The sequence below is a fragment of the Rana temporaria genome, chromosome 8 (assembly GCF_905171775.1).
Source record: "Rana temporaria chromosome 8, aRanTem1.1, whole genome shotgun sequence".
Taxonomy (NCBI): Eukaryota; Metazoa; Chordata; class Amphibia; order Anura; family Ranidae; genus Rana; species Rana temporaria.
In genome coordinates this window covers 83,504,892-83,522,078 of record NC_053496.1, presented here as the reverse complement: position 1 = coordinate 83,522,078, position 17,187 = coordinate 83,504,892, and the positions used below count along the sequence as shown (strand labels likewise).

At 46.8% G+C, this 17,187-nt stretch overlaps 1 protein-coding gene across 1 annotated transcript in view; it reads right to left on the bottom strand.

Moving 5' to 3' along the window:
* KIF20B (kinesin family member 20B) overlaps positions 1-17,187 on the bottom strand; it is a 160,238-nt gene that overhangs the window by 48,184 nt on the left and 94,867 nt on the right. The window contains exons 28-30 of the mRNA XM_040362115.1: positions 7,622-7,747; positions 6,419-6,532; positions 4,669-4,872 (exon numbers count right to left, since the gene is read on the bottom strand). Coding sequence (XP_040218049.1) covers positions 4,669-4,872; positions 6,419-6,532; positions 7,622-7,747 — 444 coding nt within the window. The remainder of the gene's footprint in view (positions 1-4,668; positions 4,873-6,418; positions 6,533-7,621; positions 7,748-17,187) is intronic.

Genomic DNA, 17,187 nt, shown 5'->3' with positions numbered 1-17,187 from the left:
CCATGATGTCCACATCCGTAGATCCCCATTTCTGGCAGATCTCCTGAAAGACTTGGGGATGGAGGGACCACTCCCCTGAAACCAGCTGCTGGCGACTTAAGAAGTCCGCCTGTAAATTGTCCACCCCTGGGATAAAAATCGCCGAGATGCATGGTACATGCGTCTCTGCCCACAGGAAAATTAAGCTTACTTCCCTTTGGGCGGCTCGACTTTTCGTGCCCCCTTGGTGGTTTATATATGCCACCGTCGTGGCATTGTCGGACTGCACTCTCACTGGAAACCCTTGAAGTTTGGACGTCCAGGCTTTTAAGGCTAAGCGTGCCGCCCTGATCTCCAGGACATTGATTGGCAGCCCTCTTTCAGACTCTGCCCAAACCCCCTGCTGGATTTGCCCATCCAAGACCGCTCCCCAGCCCTTCAGGCTGGCATCTGTAGTTACCAACTTCCAGATAATGGGAACTGAGGTTCCGAGGCTTTAGCCACCAGTAGAGACTTTGCCGGACCCTTGATGGAAGGATCAACGGAAGATCCAGGACTTGTGGATCTTTGTTCCAGGCTGACAGGATGGTTGTCTGCAGGATTCGAGTGTGTGCCTGAGCATATGGCACCGCCTCGAAGGTGGCCACCATTTTTCCCAGTAATCTCATGCACAATCGGATAGTTGGCTCCCTTTTGCTTAGCACCAACTGGATCAATTCTTTGATCCCTTTGAACTTCTCTAAAGGGAGAAACACTCTTTGTTGCTCCGTGTCTAGCAGCATGCAGAGGTATTCCAATCGTTTTGTGGGCTGTAAAGCCGACTTTTCTTGGTTTAAAACCCAACCGAATACCTCGAGGTACTGAACTGCAAGGGCTACCGCTCGACCCAGGCCCGAAGCAGAGTGATCTATGATCAGGAGGTCGTCCAAATAGGCCAGGATCAAGATTCCCTGGGTCCTTAGATTGGCTAAGATGGGGGCCAGGACCTTCGTAAACACACGGGGGGCTGTAGCCAACCCGAAAGGGAGAGCCACAAATTGATAGTGGCGCCCTGCGATTGCAAAGCGTAGGAATTTTTCATGCCCCTGAAAAATTGGAACATGAAGATACGCGTCCCTTATGTCTATCGAGGCCAAAAAATCGTTCTGCTGCAAGGCTGCGGCGGCAGACCGTATGGATTCCATCCGAAAGGACCGAATCCTCAGGTAAGAGTTTAGAATCTTTAGATCCAGGATGGGCCTTACATCGCCGTTGGGCTTTGGCACGATAAACAGATTGGAGTAAAAGCCTAGCTTGTGCTCCTGAACTGGTACCTCTACGATTACCCCTTGGTTTAGAAGACGATCCAAGGCTGTTAGCAAGGCAGCCCTCCTTTCCGGATCGCTTGGAATTCTTGATTCCTGAAAATGCGGAGGGGGAAACTCCCGAAATTCTATTTTGTAGCCAGCCGCCACCAAGGAAAGAACCCATTTGTCGGGGATCTTGGCTTCCCAAACTTTTGCAAAGAATCGAAGCCTGCCCCCCACCCGATTGAGTGGGGGCGCCCCTTCATAAAGCTGACTTTGGAGCAGGTTTAACTGGCTTGCGGGCCCATGGTCGCTTGCCACCCGCGGCCTGTCCTTGCGACTTATTACCAAAGTTTGACCGTGCGGGAGGCCGTCGATACTGCCTGGGGGCCGAGGGCCCTGGGGCTGGGGATTGCTGCCGCTTAAACGCCGGACCTCGAAATCTCTTTTTGACCGGTAAAAGAGTACTCTTGCCACTTGATATTGTCTGTATGTACTTATCCAGATCTTCCCCAAAAAGCCTTCCTCCGTGGAAGGGAAAACCCGCCAACAGCTTTTTACACGGAGTCTCTGCCGACCAATTCTTTAGCCACAGGAGCCTTCGCATATGTACCAAGAATAGCGACAGACGGGAAGCTTGTTGGATGGAGTCCTTTATGGCATCCACCGCGAAACACAGAGCCCTGGGGAGGTCGGCCAGATCCTGTGCTTGCTGAGCCGGGAGCTCCCTTAACATCTGCTTAGTCTGGTCTTTTAACGCCTGACAAACGCCAATTGCAGCCACGGCCGGTTGCACAACTGCCCCTGCTGTAGAAAAGGATGCTTTCAAAAGGGTTTCCAACCGCTTATCAACCGGATCCTTGAACATCTGTATGTTCTCTACTGGACAAGTTAAAGATTTGTTTACGCAGGAGACCGCCGCATCCACAGCGGGAAGCACCCATTTCTTTGAAAATTTTTCCTCCATGGGGTACAGAACAGAAAACCTTTTAGGAGGCACAAAAATTCTATCGGGCCGGGCCCAATCTTGAAAGATCAGGTCTTCCAACAAAGGGTGAACCGGAAACACTGCGTTACTTAATGGTGCTTTTAAGGAGCCCAAAGAAGACACGGCAGGAATCTGAGGCCCTGGCGAGGGGAGCTTAAAAGCTGAGCGGACCATGTCCGTTAAAGACTGTACCCACAGATTCTCTGCTTGAGAAACCGAAAAAGGTTCCTCAATAGTGGACTCCTCAATGTCTGAACCTTCTAGGATCTGCTCCGTTTGGTCCTCCTGGGATTCTAACTCCTCTGGGGAGAGAATCTCAGCATCAGAGGACACCAACTTAGGGGACGGAGATCTAGTCTGCTTTTTGCCTGCAAGAGAATTAGTAAGAAAAGTTGTCAGTCTCTGTTCTAACCCCTGCAGGGAGACAGATAACATATCCTGCGTGACAAACACTGGGTCGGGCAGAATGGGGCCAGCCACAGCACCCACCACACCTAATGGCTCCTCAAAGGCGGCATCTTCTAGCTTTTTAGGAGAGGACAAAACCGGCATAGTCTGATTAAGATCCTCAGAGCTAGAGGGGGAACCCTTCTGTTTCTTTGCATTTTTAGCACTTTTAGTCCCCAAACCATTAGGGCCCATGATACAATACCGTGGCACTCCGCTAATAACAACTGACTGTTGTAGCAAGGAGAACAAAAAATAATAATATATAAGTAGCTTAAGGCAGGAAAAACCTTATAAGCCAATGGAAAGATAGTGCACACCTTTTCCCTGAAAAAAAACTTTTTTTTTTTTTTTAAATATTAAAATTTTTGCACTTTAAAGGGACTGTGTGAGTGCCAGACTGCTGCCAAAAGACCTTTGGCTTAATAGAGAAAATCAGGGGAACATCTCCTATCTTCTCTCCTTAGTCAGTGAGGAGCTTAGCTCCAGACCTAAACAGGTCTTTTTTACCGCCACTAGGTGTCACCCTGCTCCGCTCTGTGTCCTGCTCTGTGTCCCTCCAGTCAGCAGACGAATCCTACACTGACCGGAGGACAGAGCTGCTCAAGATATCAGTGAGGGGGGAACGCCCCTCTCCCCGCCGACGTCGCTACGCTCCCCGCCCCCTCCGCGCGCATCTATATCATGCGCGCGCGCACGTCCCAGAGGGGAAGCCTGAGGAGAGGAGCAGCACGCCGGCGGCGCAAGAGGACCCAGAGCTGCAGGGGAAAAAAGCACACCTAATACAGGCAAGTCCCTGGCCTTAAGCCGAGAGATAACGGGGGGTGGGCTTGCCCTGCTTGTCCTAGAACCAGGCAAAGAGCCTCTACCCCCCAAAACCATGCGGGACAGCCAACAATAGCAAACACAGTCCGTGGGGGGGGATATACTAGCAAATGGGAGGTAACCATCCTGTCTAGCAGACATAGTGGCAATAGTTGCCCATGCAGAGCATCCTAGGCTTAACCCAACTAGTCTTCCCCCTGAGGGACCTGCCGACGAACCAAGTTCCGCAGGCCCCCCTCTTACCTGCTCCACGCTGCAGGGTATTGCAAAAAGCAAGAGGCCCAATCTTCCCCCATCTCCGTGGGTTCTGTACTAGACCTTCAGGGACCCGGGTCCTGTGGAACACCACTGCCCTGGACCTATACAGCATCCTGGCAACAGTGCTTTTTGGACTTTAGAAAGCTCAAAGTTCTGGGCCCAGGATCCAGCCCCTTAAGAAGAGGCATTATAGGCGAAACCCCACGACTTGGGGCCCGGGTACTGTCCACTTTGGCTCTGAGGAACTTTGGACAGATCCGGTATAGTCTGCCTAGTCTCAAGGACCTGGAGGCAAACTTCTTTGTGACCAACACCTAAGACACTGGCGAAAAAACTGAGGTACTCCTCCTATGGGAGGGGGTTATATAGGGAGGGGACTTCCTGTTTAAGATTGCCAGTGTCCATCACCTGAAGGTACTCCATATAACCCACATAGTAATGAATATGCCGCTCTGTGTCCCGTGATGTACGGAAAAGAAAATGTAAATTTTGTTAGGGTACAACAGTTCGGACACGAATCGGATTGCATATGTGTGAACACACATGCGATCCGATTCTGGTCCGAACAGAAAAAAGGGTCCTGTGCGTCTTTGGACCGAATGAGGTGCGATATCAGCCATACTATCTGTATGGCTGATATCGCACCGCACAGACATCGCATGTAATGTGAACAGCAGTAGCAGTGCGCTGCGGATTACATCCGAATTGCATGCGATGTCTGGCATCGCACAAGTGTGAACCGGGCCTAACTCACAATACTGTACATCTTTAACTAGGACATGCCTATTCAGTTTAGATATTTAAAAAAAAAAATACCATTTGTAGCTGCTTATGCATTATAGTAGAACAGTTTTGGTAACCAGCATTAGGACTAAATGAAATTACCTGGTCCATTTCACCACTCTTTCTCTTTCTTGATGTTCTAGTAATTCTGACAGTTATTGGTGAGTCACAACCATGATGTTTAACTTCCATTCTGTTTGGCTTTACTGGGCTAAAGCTAATCTCCATCTGTGGCTTAGGGAACCTGCTGGTTTTCCCGTTTTCAGTTGAAATCATAGATGAGTCCAAAACTGTTTCTGAACTATCCTGCGACAAGAAAAAAAAACAGAAAATTATGGTGTTTTGAAGGCTTGCATAATTAACCACCAATGATTAGGGTAACAGCATTGTTCATAGTAGTGCTGGCAGGAAGTTATACTTACCTGCTCCGTGCAAGAGTTTTGCACACAGCAGACCTGATCCTCCTCCTTTTGGGTCCCACACCAGTGCTTCTGGCTTCTCGATCCTGTCAAGTGCCCCCAGAGCAAACAGTTTGTCTATAAACGGTCTATAAAAACACAGCTGCGGCTCAGCCCCACCGTCTTTCACTTCTCATTGGCTCACTGGTTGTGACTGACCGCAGCGGGAGCCAACGGCTACCACTGCTGTCTCAGCCAACAAGGAGGGAGATATTCAAGGCTCTATTGCACATCGCTGGGTCGCAATGGGGCTCAGGTAAGTATTAGGGGGGCTGATGCACACAGAACGTTTTTTTACCTTCATGCATAGAATGCATGAAGGTAAAAAACTTTGAGCTTTAGAACCACTTTAAGAATATACATTTATTTTAACTGCTCTTAATTTTACATGGGATGCTTAAAGTACAAGCTTAAAGGGGTTGTAAAGGTACAATTTATTTTAGGAATAAATACTTAAAACAGAATGCACCCTCATAATACAGGAATCAAGCTCACGCGCAGAAGCGAACGCATTCGTGAGTAGCGCCTGCATATGTAAATGGTATTCAAACCACACATGTGAGGTATCAAAAAATTGGACTGACTGTACATGTATCTTATTTTTTAATTAAAAAAAGTTTTTTTTCCCCCAAAAATAGTGCGCTTGTAAGGCTGCTGCGCAAATACGGTGTGACAGAAAGTATTGCAACGACCGCCATTTTATTCTCTAGGGTGTTAGAATAAAAAATATATATAATGTTTGGGGGCTCTAATTAGAGGGAAGGAGATGGCAGTGAAAACACAGTGAAAAACACATTAGAATTGCTGGATTGCTGTTTTACTTGTAATGCCAACGGCCACCACAAGATCACAGAAGCAAGCTTAGGCCTGCAGAAGGCCGCAAATCCGCGGCCTCAATTACCGGCCGGCTCAAGCCCGCCGCGATCGTGCGGCGGGAGAGGTGGGGGCCCACGAAGACACAGGATCCTGTGTATCTGTGCGCCCCCACCGTGCGATCGCGGCGGGCCCGCGCCGGCCGGTAATTGAGGCTGCGGCTTTGCGGCCTTCTGCAGGCCTAAGCTTCCTTCTGTGATCTTGTTTATTATAGCAAAAAGTAAAAAATATATATATATTTTTTTAAATTGACGCTCTTCTTTTGTTCAAAGTGAAAAAAATAAAAACCGCAGAGGTGATCAAATACCACAATTGGGTAAAGTGTATCATGGCCGTGCAATTGTCTTTTAAATTGTGACAGCGCTGAAAGCTGAAAAATGGCTTGGGCAGGAAGGGGGTGAAAGTGCCTGGTATTGAGGTGGTTAAGCTATGTTCTGAATGTGAATTTAAAAATCATTGTAATTATACTGTATGTACACTGTACTTTTTTTTACACATATATTTCCTAGTCAGTTACTAACCTTACTGTCACTTGTGGAAATATTACTTCTTAAAGAGTCACCCTTGCTGTTATCTCTGCTCAACAAATTGTCTGATTCAGGTTGTTCCGTTGTTTGCATTTGCGTCTTTTCCACCTGTAAGTTAAAGAAAGATCAGTGATGTAGATTGAACTTCATTTTACGTAATGCAGAAAGTGGCATGTCTGTTGTCTACACCACTTGGTGGACTGTTGTGCAACTATTCAAATACAATGCTCACAGCACATTATCAGATTGCACCAGCTAAATATAACAAGGAATCGTGTGGAAGACAATTGCCACCATCCAACTTTCCTTCTTTTAACTCTCCTGCTGCTCTGTTCAGCTGCTGGAAAGAGACAGACCTCTCCTACCCTTTTATCAGAGCACATATATCCCCACTCCTCTTTCACTCCTTATACAGAGCCAGATGCCATATCTGGTACATAGGTGTGAGGAAAGCGTCCTAAGCCATACGAAAGCTCTGATTAGATCAATAGTTTATATATAGGGCTTCTCGTATTGACTCCAATGTGGAGCTGCAGGAAAGTATAAATAGTACAGTGCTGGTGTGTAAGTGAACCTGGTAAATATTCCTTGCATAGGCAAAAGCTTGCTTTAAAAATTCACCATACAAACAGTTTCTATACTATATCAAGAGCGTCACCAAACAGACCAGGTGGTTTTCTATTCCATGTAATTACTGAATTATGAAACCAAATAGTTCAATGACTGATTAGAATAAAATCAATATACATTTTTCAACAAATGTGCATGCTGTGTTTCTCTTACAATGTTTTTTTGCCAGCACTGGTGGTTTGTAAATCAAGGCTAGAGTAAGGTATTCATGTACATCATTAGCTTCCAATGTGTATGGGGGGTATTTCATGTGTTATACACAAAGGAAGAACTATCCACTACAACATTTACAAAAGCAGTTCAAAGAGGATTTTCAAAGAGCAGTAAACTATGGCAATCAACAAACTTCAAATTACTCCGGTCAGATCAGTAACAATTATTATTATATAACAAATAGGGACACACTGCTACTTTTTGGTGCTGCTGTTACTTTTTACACATCCTCTTCTCATTGGAAGTCATTGGAATCTCACCAGTTTTTATTTTTCCTTATTACATTTTTTTTCCCCTGCACATTCACGTAAAATCATCTCTCTGCAGTGAATGACTAGTTTTTTCAGCCCTTACCGTTTCCATTATAGTGGTAGATGAGGATGGCTTATGTTCCGCTTCTGAGCGTTTCTTCTGCAGCTCTTTGCAACTCTTTTCACTAGCAGTTAGCTGCCTCTTCATTTCTTCCAGATGCAAATAATCCTATGGTAAAATTTGTATGTGTAAAAAGACTGCACTGCCATGTGAATCAAGATTACTAAACATTTGCCACATATAAAAAAAAAAACGAAACTAATATCCAATGTATCAATGGGTCCCATTCAAATGATAGTTGCTTAAACAAAAGATAAGTTAACAATTGCTGGTGCCATTAGTAGCGGATAAACACGTTACCACTTCCATGTGCTCCAGGTAACCCCCCACATGGATGGACCTTCTATTACTAGATAGGCCTCACTGCGCTTTTTTTTGGTTGGACCCACTGCATATTTTGCCACCAAACTGACCATTCACATGTACCAGGATGCGATTCTTTCCAATGGCAAAAACAGTAGCAGTAAAAAAGGTTCATTATGCAAAGCAGTTGACTTTAGTAAACCATATAAAACCTTACAATTACACTGCACTCACATCACCTGAGAACCGGCACCAGGTATATACAGCGCTTAGGGTTGCTGCAGCCGCCCCCCCCCCGAAACCAGAAGTTGGCTTGTGCTCCAGGGATGGGATGTAACGTATCGGCTGGGGAACAGTCCCAACTAGTTTTGTCTGTAATTGAACATCTTCAGGAAGACGTCCAATTACAGACGAAATTAGCTGAGGCAATGTTCCCCAGCCAATATGTTGCATCCCATCCCTGGAGTGCAGTGAGTTATAGGGCAACTCATGGCACTCAATGCAACAGAAGCTAAATGGCGCTTTAAATCCTTTGAGAAAGCGGATTGTAAAAGCTTGCCCAAAATTTCATAAAAGCTTGCTGTTCACACTACTCTATATACAGTAGGTGCACGCGATATTGTGTCAATCTCGCTCCCTTTCTCGGCGAGATTGAGCACCTACGAGCCCCGTCGCGGGAGCCAGCGCCGAGCTGGCTTGCCGCGATAGAGACAAAGCCGTCATAGAAGCGACGGGAGATCCGACTTGGATTCCCGCCAATTCTACACGTGTGCGGCGTTTGTTATGAATCCTGAGGGGGAAGGGCATGGGTTCCCCCTCAGGAGCATACCGGGCCCTTAGGTCTGTTATGGGTTGTAAGGAGAGCCCCCCCCTACGCCGAAAAAACGGCGTAGGGGGTCCCCCTACAATCCATACCAGACCCGTATCCAAAGCACGCTACCCGGCCAGCCAGGAAAGGAGTGGGGACGAGCGAGCGCCCCCCCCCCCTCCTGAGTTGTACCAGGCTGCATGCCCTCAACATGGGGGGGTTGGGTGCTCTGGGGCAAGGGGGCGCACTGCGGGGCCCCCCCACCCCAGAGCACCCTGTCCCCATGTTGATGAGGACAGGGCCCCTTCCCGACAACCCTGGCCGTTGGTTGTCGGGGTATGCGGGCGGGAGGCTTATCGGAATCTGGGAGCCCCCTTTAATAAGAGGGCCCCCAGATACCGGCCCCCCACCCCAAGTGAATGGATATGGGGTACATCGTACCCCTACCCATTCACCTGGAGGAAAAATGTTAAAGTCAATAAACACAACACAAGAGTTTTTAAAATAATTTATTAGTCTGCTCCGGAGGCCGCCCCCTGTCTTCTTTAGCTCTGTTTACCAGGGGGGGCTTCTTCTTTGACGTCTTCGGGTGGGGGCCGCTCTTCGCCGCCGTCCGGTTCTCTTCCACCGCCGGGGGGGGTCGCTTTTATAAAAGCGCCCACTCCTCGGCGGGTTTCCTCCGACGTCTTCGGCGGGGGGTGGTGTGCTTCTTCTTCTGCTATCCGGGGGGGTCTTCTTCACTCTCCGGGGGTCTTCTTCTATGTTCGCCGCTCTCCACTGTTGACTCGGCGCACCCCGGTTCTTCCTCCAGCTGTCCGGTGCCTTCTCCTTCAGCGCTGAACGTCTATCTTCTTCTTCCGTGCTGTGACGTATTCTTCTTCTTCCGGGCTGTGACGTCATCTTCTTCACTTCTCCAGATATTGACACGTCGCCTCTTCTCGCTGAAATGGCAGGTGCGCTGCTTTCATCGGACCTATATAGGCCTCACAGTCCCATCATGCTCTGTACCTACCCATGTGATACCTACCCACGTGGGTAGGTATCACATGGGTAGGTACCAGAGCATGATGGGATTGTGAGGTCTATATAAATCCGATGCAAGCCGCGCACCCGTCATTGCAGCGAGGAAAGGCGACGTGTCAACATCGGGAGAAGAAGAGAAGTGAAGAACATGACGTCACAGCACGGAAGAAGAACTCACAGCACGGAAGGAGAAGAAGACGTACAGCACGGAAGAAGAAGGCACCGGACAGCGAGAGGAAGAACCGGGGTGCGAACATAGAAGGAGACCCCCGGATAGCGGAGAAGACCCGTCGGGATAGCGGAAGAAGAAGCCCCCCCGCCGAAGACGCCGGAGGAAACCCGCCGGGCGGTGGGGGCTTTTTTAAAAGCGACCGCCCCCCCCCCCGGCGGTGGAAGAGAACCAGACGGCGGCCCCCACCCACCCGAAGACGTCAAAGAAGAAGCTCCCCCTGGTAAAAGAGCTAATAAAGAAGACAGGGGGAGCCTCCAGAGCAGAAAAATAAATTATTTTAAAAACCCTTGTGTGGTGTGTTTATTAACTTTGACATTTTTCCTACAGGTGAATGGTTAGGGGTACGATGTACCCCATATCCATTCACTTAGGGTGGGGGCCGGTATCTGGGGGCCCCCTTATTAAAGAGGGCTCCCAGATTCCGATAAGCCTCCCGCCCGCATACCCCGACAACCAACGGCCAGGGTTGTCGGGAAGGGGCCCTGTCCTCATCAACATGGGGACAGGGTGCTCTGAGGTGGGGGGGCCGCGCAGTGCGCCCCCCTGCCCCAGAGCACCCAACCCCCCCATGTTGAGGGCATGCAGCCTGGTACGGCTCAGGAGGGAGGGGGGGGGGGCGCTCGCTCGTCCCCACTCCCTTCCTGGCCGGCCGGTTAGCGTGCTTTGGATACGGGTCTGGTATGGATTGTAGGGGGACCTCCTACGCCGTTTTTTTTTGGCGTAGGGGGGCTCTCCTTACAACCCATAACAGACCTAAGGGCCTGGTATGCTCCTGAGGGGGAACCCATTCCGGATTTTTATTTAAAATCCGGCGGGGACTTCCCCCTCAGGATTCATAACAAACGCCGCACACGTGTAGAATTGGCGGGAATCCAAGTCGGATCTCCCGTCGCTTCTATGACGCGCTTGCTGGGATGTGCTGTCACTATTCCAGTGAGTGCGAGATCTCGGCACCATGTCGCCGAGAATCAGCGCGATGCTGTCGTGCTAAAAACACAATATCACAAACACCTACTGTAAGCTGAAGTCTGTGTGAAATAGGCCTAACTAAGGTTCCTTTCACTGCCGGTTCTTATACAGGTTTTCATTATGACTAGAGATACAATCAAACATCAGCCGAAAATGTGGTTTTCAGCATTCTGCCGATAGAGAAAAGGGTGCCGATAATGGCCCCTGAAAACGCACACAATTTTGCCATGATTTTATCATAAATTTACTGTGCATATGGTGTATTGTTCATAGGTCATATGACTCAAAAAATCGCATCAAAAAAGTAACATGGGTGTGTTACTGATGCGTTTTCAATGCATTTCAATGGGGGTGCCTTTTTTTTAACTGACCAAAAATGCAGCATTTTTAACACAAAGTGAAGTGCAACAGACCAGTGTGAGGACATACATAGAATTTAAAAGGGATGCATTTTTTCTTGAGAGCTTTTTTTGCACTAAAGGTGCCGATAATGGGTGACAATAAATGAATATTCATTTAAATTTATGATATTAATTGAAAAGTCTAATATAATACAATTCAGTACCAAATTATCCATTTGGTGCATCTCCAATTATGACCCCTATTCACACTGGGCATTTAGCCCCAATGTGTAAGACAGGGGTGCCCAACTAGTAGCCCACGGAGCCCTCTGACGTGGACCGCAACCTCCTGCTCTGGCACAACCCAGTTTAAAAAAAACTGCAGGTCACCCCAGTGTGAACAAGCCCATAGGGCCTTTTCTCAATGGTGATACGTTTGTTTTTGGATACAAATTGGCCTCAATGACCTCTTGTTCATGTGCATTTTTTTTTTTAACTGAATCAGGCGGTGCTCTATTCCTTTTAGATGAATCTGAACTGATGTAAGCAGTCCATTTACGTCCAAGAAACATTTTTTGTTTATATTTTTGTCACCTTTAGTTATTTTCATCCAACAAATAAAAAAGAACTGTTAAAAACTGAACCGAACTGAAAATTAATGTGCAATCGGATATAACCTGAATCAGTCTGCATTCTTTTTTTCTTAGCAAAAAGCATGACTGAACTGATGTATCCCATGTGAAAAGATCTTGAGAGAAATAGTTGCAGCCATACAGTATATAAAAATGTTGTTTTTGGGTTTAATACCCCATTAAAGTTGATACATATGCAATACTAGATCCTACTGCTATGCAAGTCATTCAGTATTCTAATATTAAAATTCTAGATTTTTTTAATTACTGTAAAATGTATTTCTTGAAGTCCATCGAGAAACACAGGAATTTAAAAAGTGGTGGGTTATACTGACACCTACAGGAGGATTGAACACTGGCAAACAAAATAATTGTGGGCCAGCCCAGGACACGGCCTCCTAATCCAAGCATGCCTCGCATTTGTAACAAAGCAGTACACCAAGAGCAAATTCACATACGCAGAGCGGAGGATCCTGTCTCTCCTAATAGACTTCTGGAAAAAGTATATTTTGCGCCAAGTACAAAAAATCCTATTTTCTTTCTTGTTCATTATGTGGCACAGGAATTCAGAGAGCGTAAGGATGTTCAAATGCAATCCGACTCAGGATTGAGCAACAGAACACTAAACAAAAGAAGAAAAAAAAATAGTACTAGAGAATGCCTGCAGCTCACAGAATCCCATCTAAAGGACTTTTGGGCCAAAGTCGGTATCAGAAGAGGCCTGAATCCAACCTGGTAAAACTTCAAAATCATGTAAACAGAAGACCAAATGACAGTCTTGCAAATCTGGGAAACCATTGCTTGATGTCAAAAAGCTCAAGAAGCCCTTGCAGATCCAGTATAGCGCATCTTCATAAGAAAGGGTGAACTCAATTCTTGAGACTATAACTTTGCCCGACTACCCATCAGAGCCACTGAGAGATGTTGGAATGAAAAGAAACACTTTAGCCAAACAGTCCTCCTCATTTTTACTGATAAGAGGTTCATGGATTCATCAGGAAATGAGAGGGCAGACCACCAACAACTCATCTAAACTGTACTTCAAGGCTGTGGATATAAGTCTCAAATGCTCTACATCAGGGGTGTCAAACTAAATTTCATTGTGGACCGCATCAGCATTACGATTGCCCTCAAAAGGGCCAGTTGTATCTATAAGATTTGATGTCCAGCGCATCCCCTCCCCTTACATTAGATGTCAAGAGCCACCCCACCATCAGAAGTTGAGTCCCCCACTCTCCCTTACATCAGTGCACCTCCCTTACCTTATGCTGTTGCTGAGAATAAGCTAGATGCATTGCTTGAAAGCAGAAAGTAAGGGTCTGGAATAGTACCAGAGGTCATCTGCAGTTGCAGGAAAAGTGCGAGGGCCACATGAAATGGTCTGGAAGGTCGGATTCGGCCCACGGGCCTTGTGTTTGACACCTGTGCGCTATATGATCAACTGCCATAGTTATCTAATCCCTTCTGATGGCCTTAGCCTAATCAGCATAGCGTTTGCTAGACTACAATCATAGTTTGTAGAGCAGAGCCTAGCCAAAAGAATAAAGATCTACAAAAGGCCTCTAGTTTCTTGTCAACGGCATCCTTAAAGGAGTTGTAAAGGAAAACATTTTTTTGCCTAAAATTAATGTCTGCAAGGTAGACGGACAGAATAGTGTAATGATTCTGTTAAAAAACAAGTAATTACCTATTAAATTCCTTCATCTATATCACCTCTGGCGGTCTAGTTTCTGTTCTCTCATTCACTTCCTGGTTTGCGGTGCTCGTTCATGTAAGAACTACATTTCCCAGTATGCATTGCGGCACGCCCAGTAATTCACACTCCCTTGAAGTCTCTAACAAGTAGAGAGCATCCTGCTGCACAGATGTAGTTCCCAGGAGGGGGCGAGCACTTCACTGACCACCGCAGTAAAGCCTCCCTTCACGTGGTGAGTAACAATCAGACAAGCAGAATGGGAACAGAACAGAGAAGAAATAGAGCAACTTCTGAGCAAAAACGAACAATGAGGAAGTGAAAAGAGGAATGTCTGCATTATTATGAAAAAACAATTTTCCTTTACAACCCCTTTAAACACAGGTGCATACTCCTGTTAAGGTAGAATACTGGCAGATCCACAGAGGGTGGCAGTCCACCTTTTAATAAATTCCTCCTGAGATGGAAACAGGGCTGATAGACATTTGGGAGGGGAAAACAGCTGGTTTTATTAGTCTCCAAGGATAATCTCTAACAGAGGGTGCATCAGAAAAGTCATGGCAGTCTTGGGAACTCTAAAATTACTCAAAGACTGGGCACAGTACTGGTAGAAGCTACAGGCGGATCCTCGAGCTTTAAGGTGGTACATACCGCACCAATAGGAATCAAGACCACCTCTATATTTGTGAGTAATAGCAGAATTCTGCAACTTCTCAGTTGTTCGATCGTCCATTAAGGACTTGAGATTCATTACCTTGGTGGTTGAAGGGTCAGAGGTTGTTAATGCCACAGGTGGATCACACAAGAATTCCATAGGGAATGACATGGAAGCTTGCTTGTGGGCTTTGTGGTCAGAGCCAGCAACCAAATTTACTATTTGACACAAGAAATCCTGCTTGACCAAGATGAAATATCAGGATAGACCCAAGGAGCGGCCACACCAAAGTGAAGACCCTAAAGGTGGCATAGACTCAAGTAGAGGAAAAAATTCAAGGCCATCAGCGTCAGGCACCTCAGGAGCACACTGCAGGCAGCACTGGGAACGCTACTGGAGAGTGAGGCACCCAATAAGGTGGGACGGTCTCCAGTACATCAAAGTTCTATGTTGCACTGCAAGCAGGGGACAATGTAGCTTAGAGTACAAGGCTAGGTCTCAAAATACATGAGTCCAGCTGCTGGGTAGCAGAAGGTGGTTAGGGGGGGTTGAAGGTAACCAAGTAATTGTAGGCGGGCAGAAAAAAAAAAGAACTTGGGAGGAGATCGGCTCAGCAGGATGTTATCAGAAGTCTTGATTAAAGAAAAAAATCAACTAGCAAAAAGGGTAGAAAATTGTCAGCAGAGCATAGAAAAGACAACCATCCTAGCACACTAGCAAAAAACTGAGACAGCTAGAAATAAATAAAGTGTAAGGCCTTTTTCACACGTGCGGACCGTATGTCCGCTTTTTCATCCATCCGTTTGCAGATGAAAAAGGGACATACATTGGTCCCTATGTGATTGCGTAATCGTCTGCCTCCACAAAGATCTGATTTTGCAGACGGAAGAAAACCCTATTTTTTCTTTCGTCTGCAGAGCGGATCGGATGAACACGGTACATACAGTCCGTGTTCATCCTATTCTCCCATATGGGAGAGCGGAGAAAAGACAGGGCGGTCCCTGCACAGTGTGCGGGGACCGCCCTGTCATCCGCCGACTCAGCAGGGATCAATGGAGCGATCCCCGCTGAGCTTACAGAGCATACGGAGGCGGATCATTACTGATCCGCCCTGTGTGAAAGGGGCCTTAAACTGGGCTGGCGCACAATTTTTGTTTGTCAGTGTTCGATAATCCTCCTGTAGATGGCAGTATGACCAACAGTTTTTGAATATCTCTGTGTCTCAGTGGACAGGAAAGATTAAATGTTTCCTTTTCAATATAGAGCACACCATGATTTTCCTTAAATTGTTCCATCAGAAGCAGATTACAATTTATTGTTAAGGATTTCCAAGTACCAGTAATCCTTTTTGCTCCCAGTTATTTTTTTAAATCAAAAAGTTTTTTTTTTTGAACAATCGAAAAATAAGAGAACAGTACATTGAATGACAGCAGCACGGTACAACCAGACATTGTATTAGTACAGTCTTACATCCTCAAACTATTGATACAGAGCAGAGACTTCACTCAGCACCACACAACATTATACTCCATGAGGGAGGGTCACATGGGCAAACCACATCTGCGAAAACTGTCACACAGCATTAAATATTACATTGTCTTCTCCACCGCCAAACCAGCACAGGGTATTGACGCCATCCTTGCCCCTATTCACTCCTTTCCCTCCTCTCGCACCGTAGACAAGCAGTCGGTCCATAATCAAATCGACAGGGGCCAACCCCAGGACATTCAGCCAGCCCGCCCAGATTTTCTCAAATTTCTTCACACTCCCCCTATGTTGATAGATATATTTTTCCAATCTGAAAGTATCCCCCATTTGGCGTATCCATTCTTTACTCGTAAGGGGTTCTTCCGCCTTCCAATGTCTCAAGATAAGTTTTCTAGCCTGGAAGAGAGCCCTGGTTAAAGCTATCCTGTCAGGCTCCTCCTCCGAGACTGTGTAAGCAAAGTTTAGGGTGTGCCTTCAGTTGAACCTAAAACACTCTGTTAATAGTATCCAGCACCTCCCTCCAGTACAGAAGCACTTTGGGACACCGCCACAACATGTGGATCAGGTCTCCATGGTCCCTCTTGCATCTAGTACAAGAAGGATCATCTCGCACCCCCATTTTCACCAGCCTAGCCAGCGTGTAGTGTACGCGTAAAAGAATGTACAACTGGGACAATCTTTGGGCCACGTTAAGGGAGCTTATGGGTACTGCTGAGGATACATCCCTTGTATGTAGTAACTTCCCGCATGTAGATGAAGATGGGTGTGGGGTTCTGAATCCATGCATCTCCATCCGATTGGGGTCTCACCGCATGTTGGAGCTGGAAATGGTAAAAGTGCATAGAAGCAGGCAAATTAAATTCCTTTTGTAGCGCCGAAAAGGGGCGCAATTTACCATCCCTAAATATTTGTGCCATATGTATAATACCGTAGTTCCTCCATGTTGTAATTTTTCCAGCTCCAAATAGCGCCTGTTTCCCCAGATTGGGCTATATCTAGTAAAACCCTTGACCTGCTGCAACACCCTAACCTTATTCCACACTTTCTGCATCAGGTTGTACGTCGGGAACAACTTGTTGGATTTGGCAAATCTCAGTGCCTCTAGGCCTTCCTCCACCTCTCCCCCTGTTGCCACCTGAAGCAGTTGCACTACCGGGTCCCTCAAGTTAAGCACTGGGTTTTCCGCATGGCTTAATACTCTTGCTATGTGTTAGAGTTGGGAGGCCAAATAGTACAGCCATGGATTCGGGAGGGCAAGCCCACCCGCCTCCTTTGGACGCTGCAACTGCTCGAGTCTCACCCTTGCTGTAGAATTTGGCCAGATAAGTAATCGAAAAATGGAGTTGATAATTCTAAACTGTTTTAAGGGAACCACCATTGGAGTTGGGGAACAGACTGGTCGCC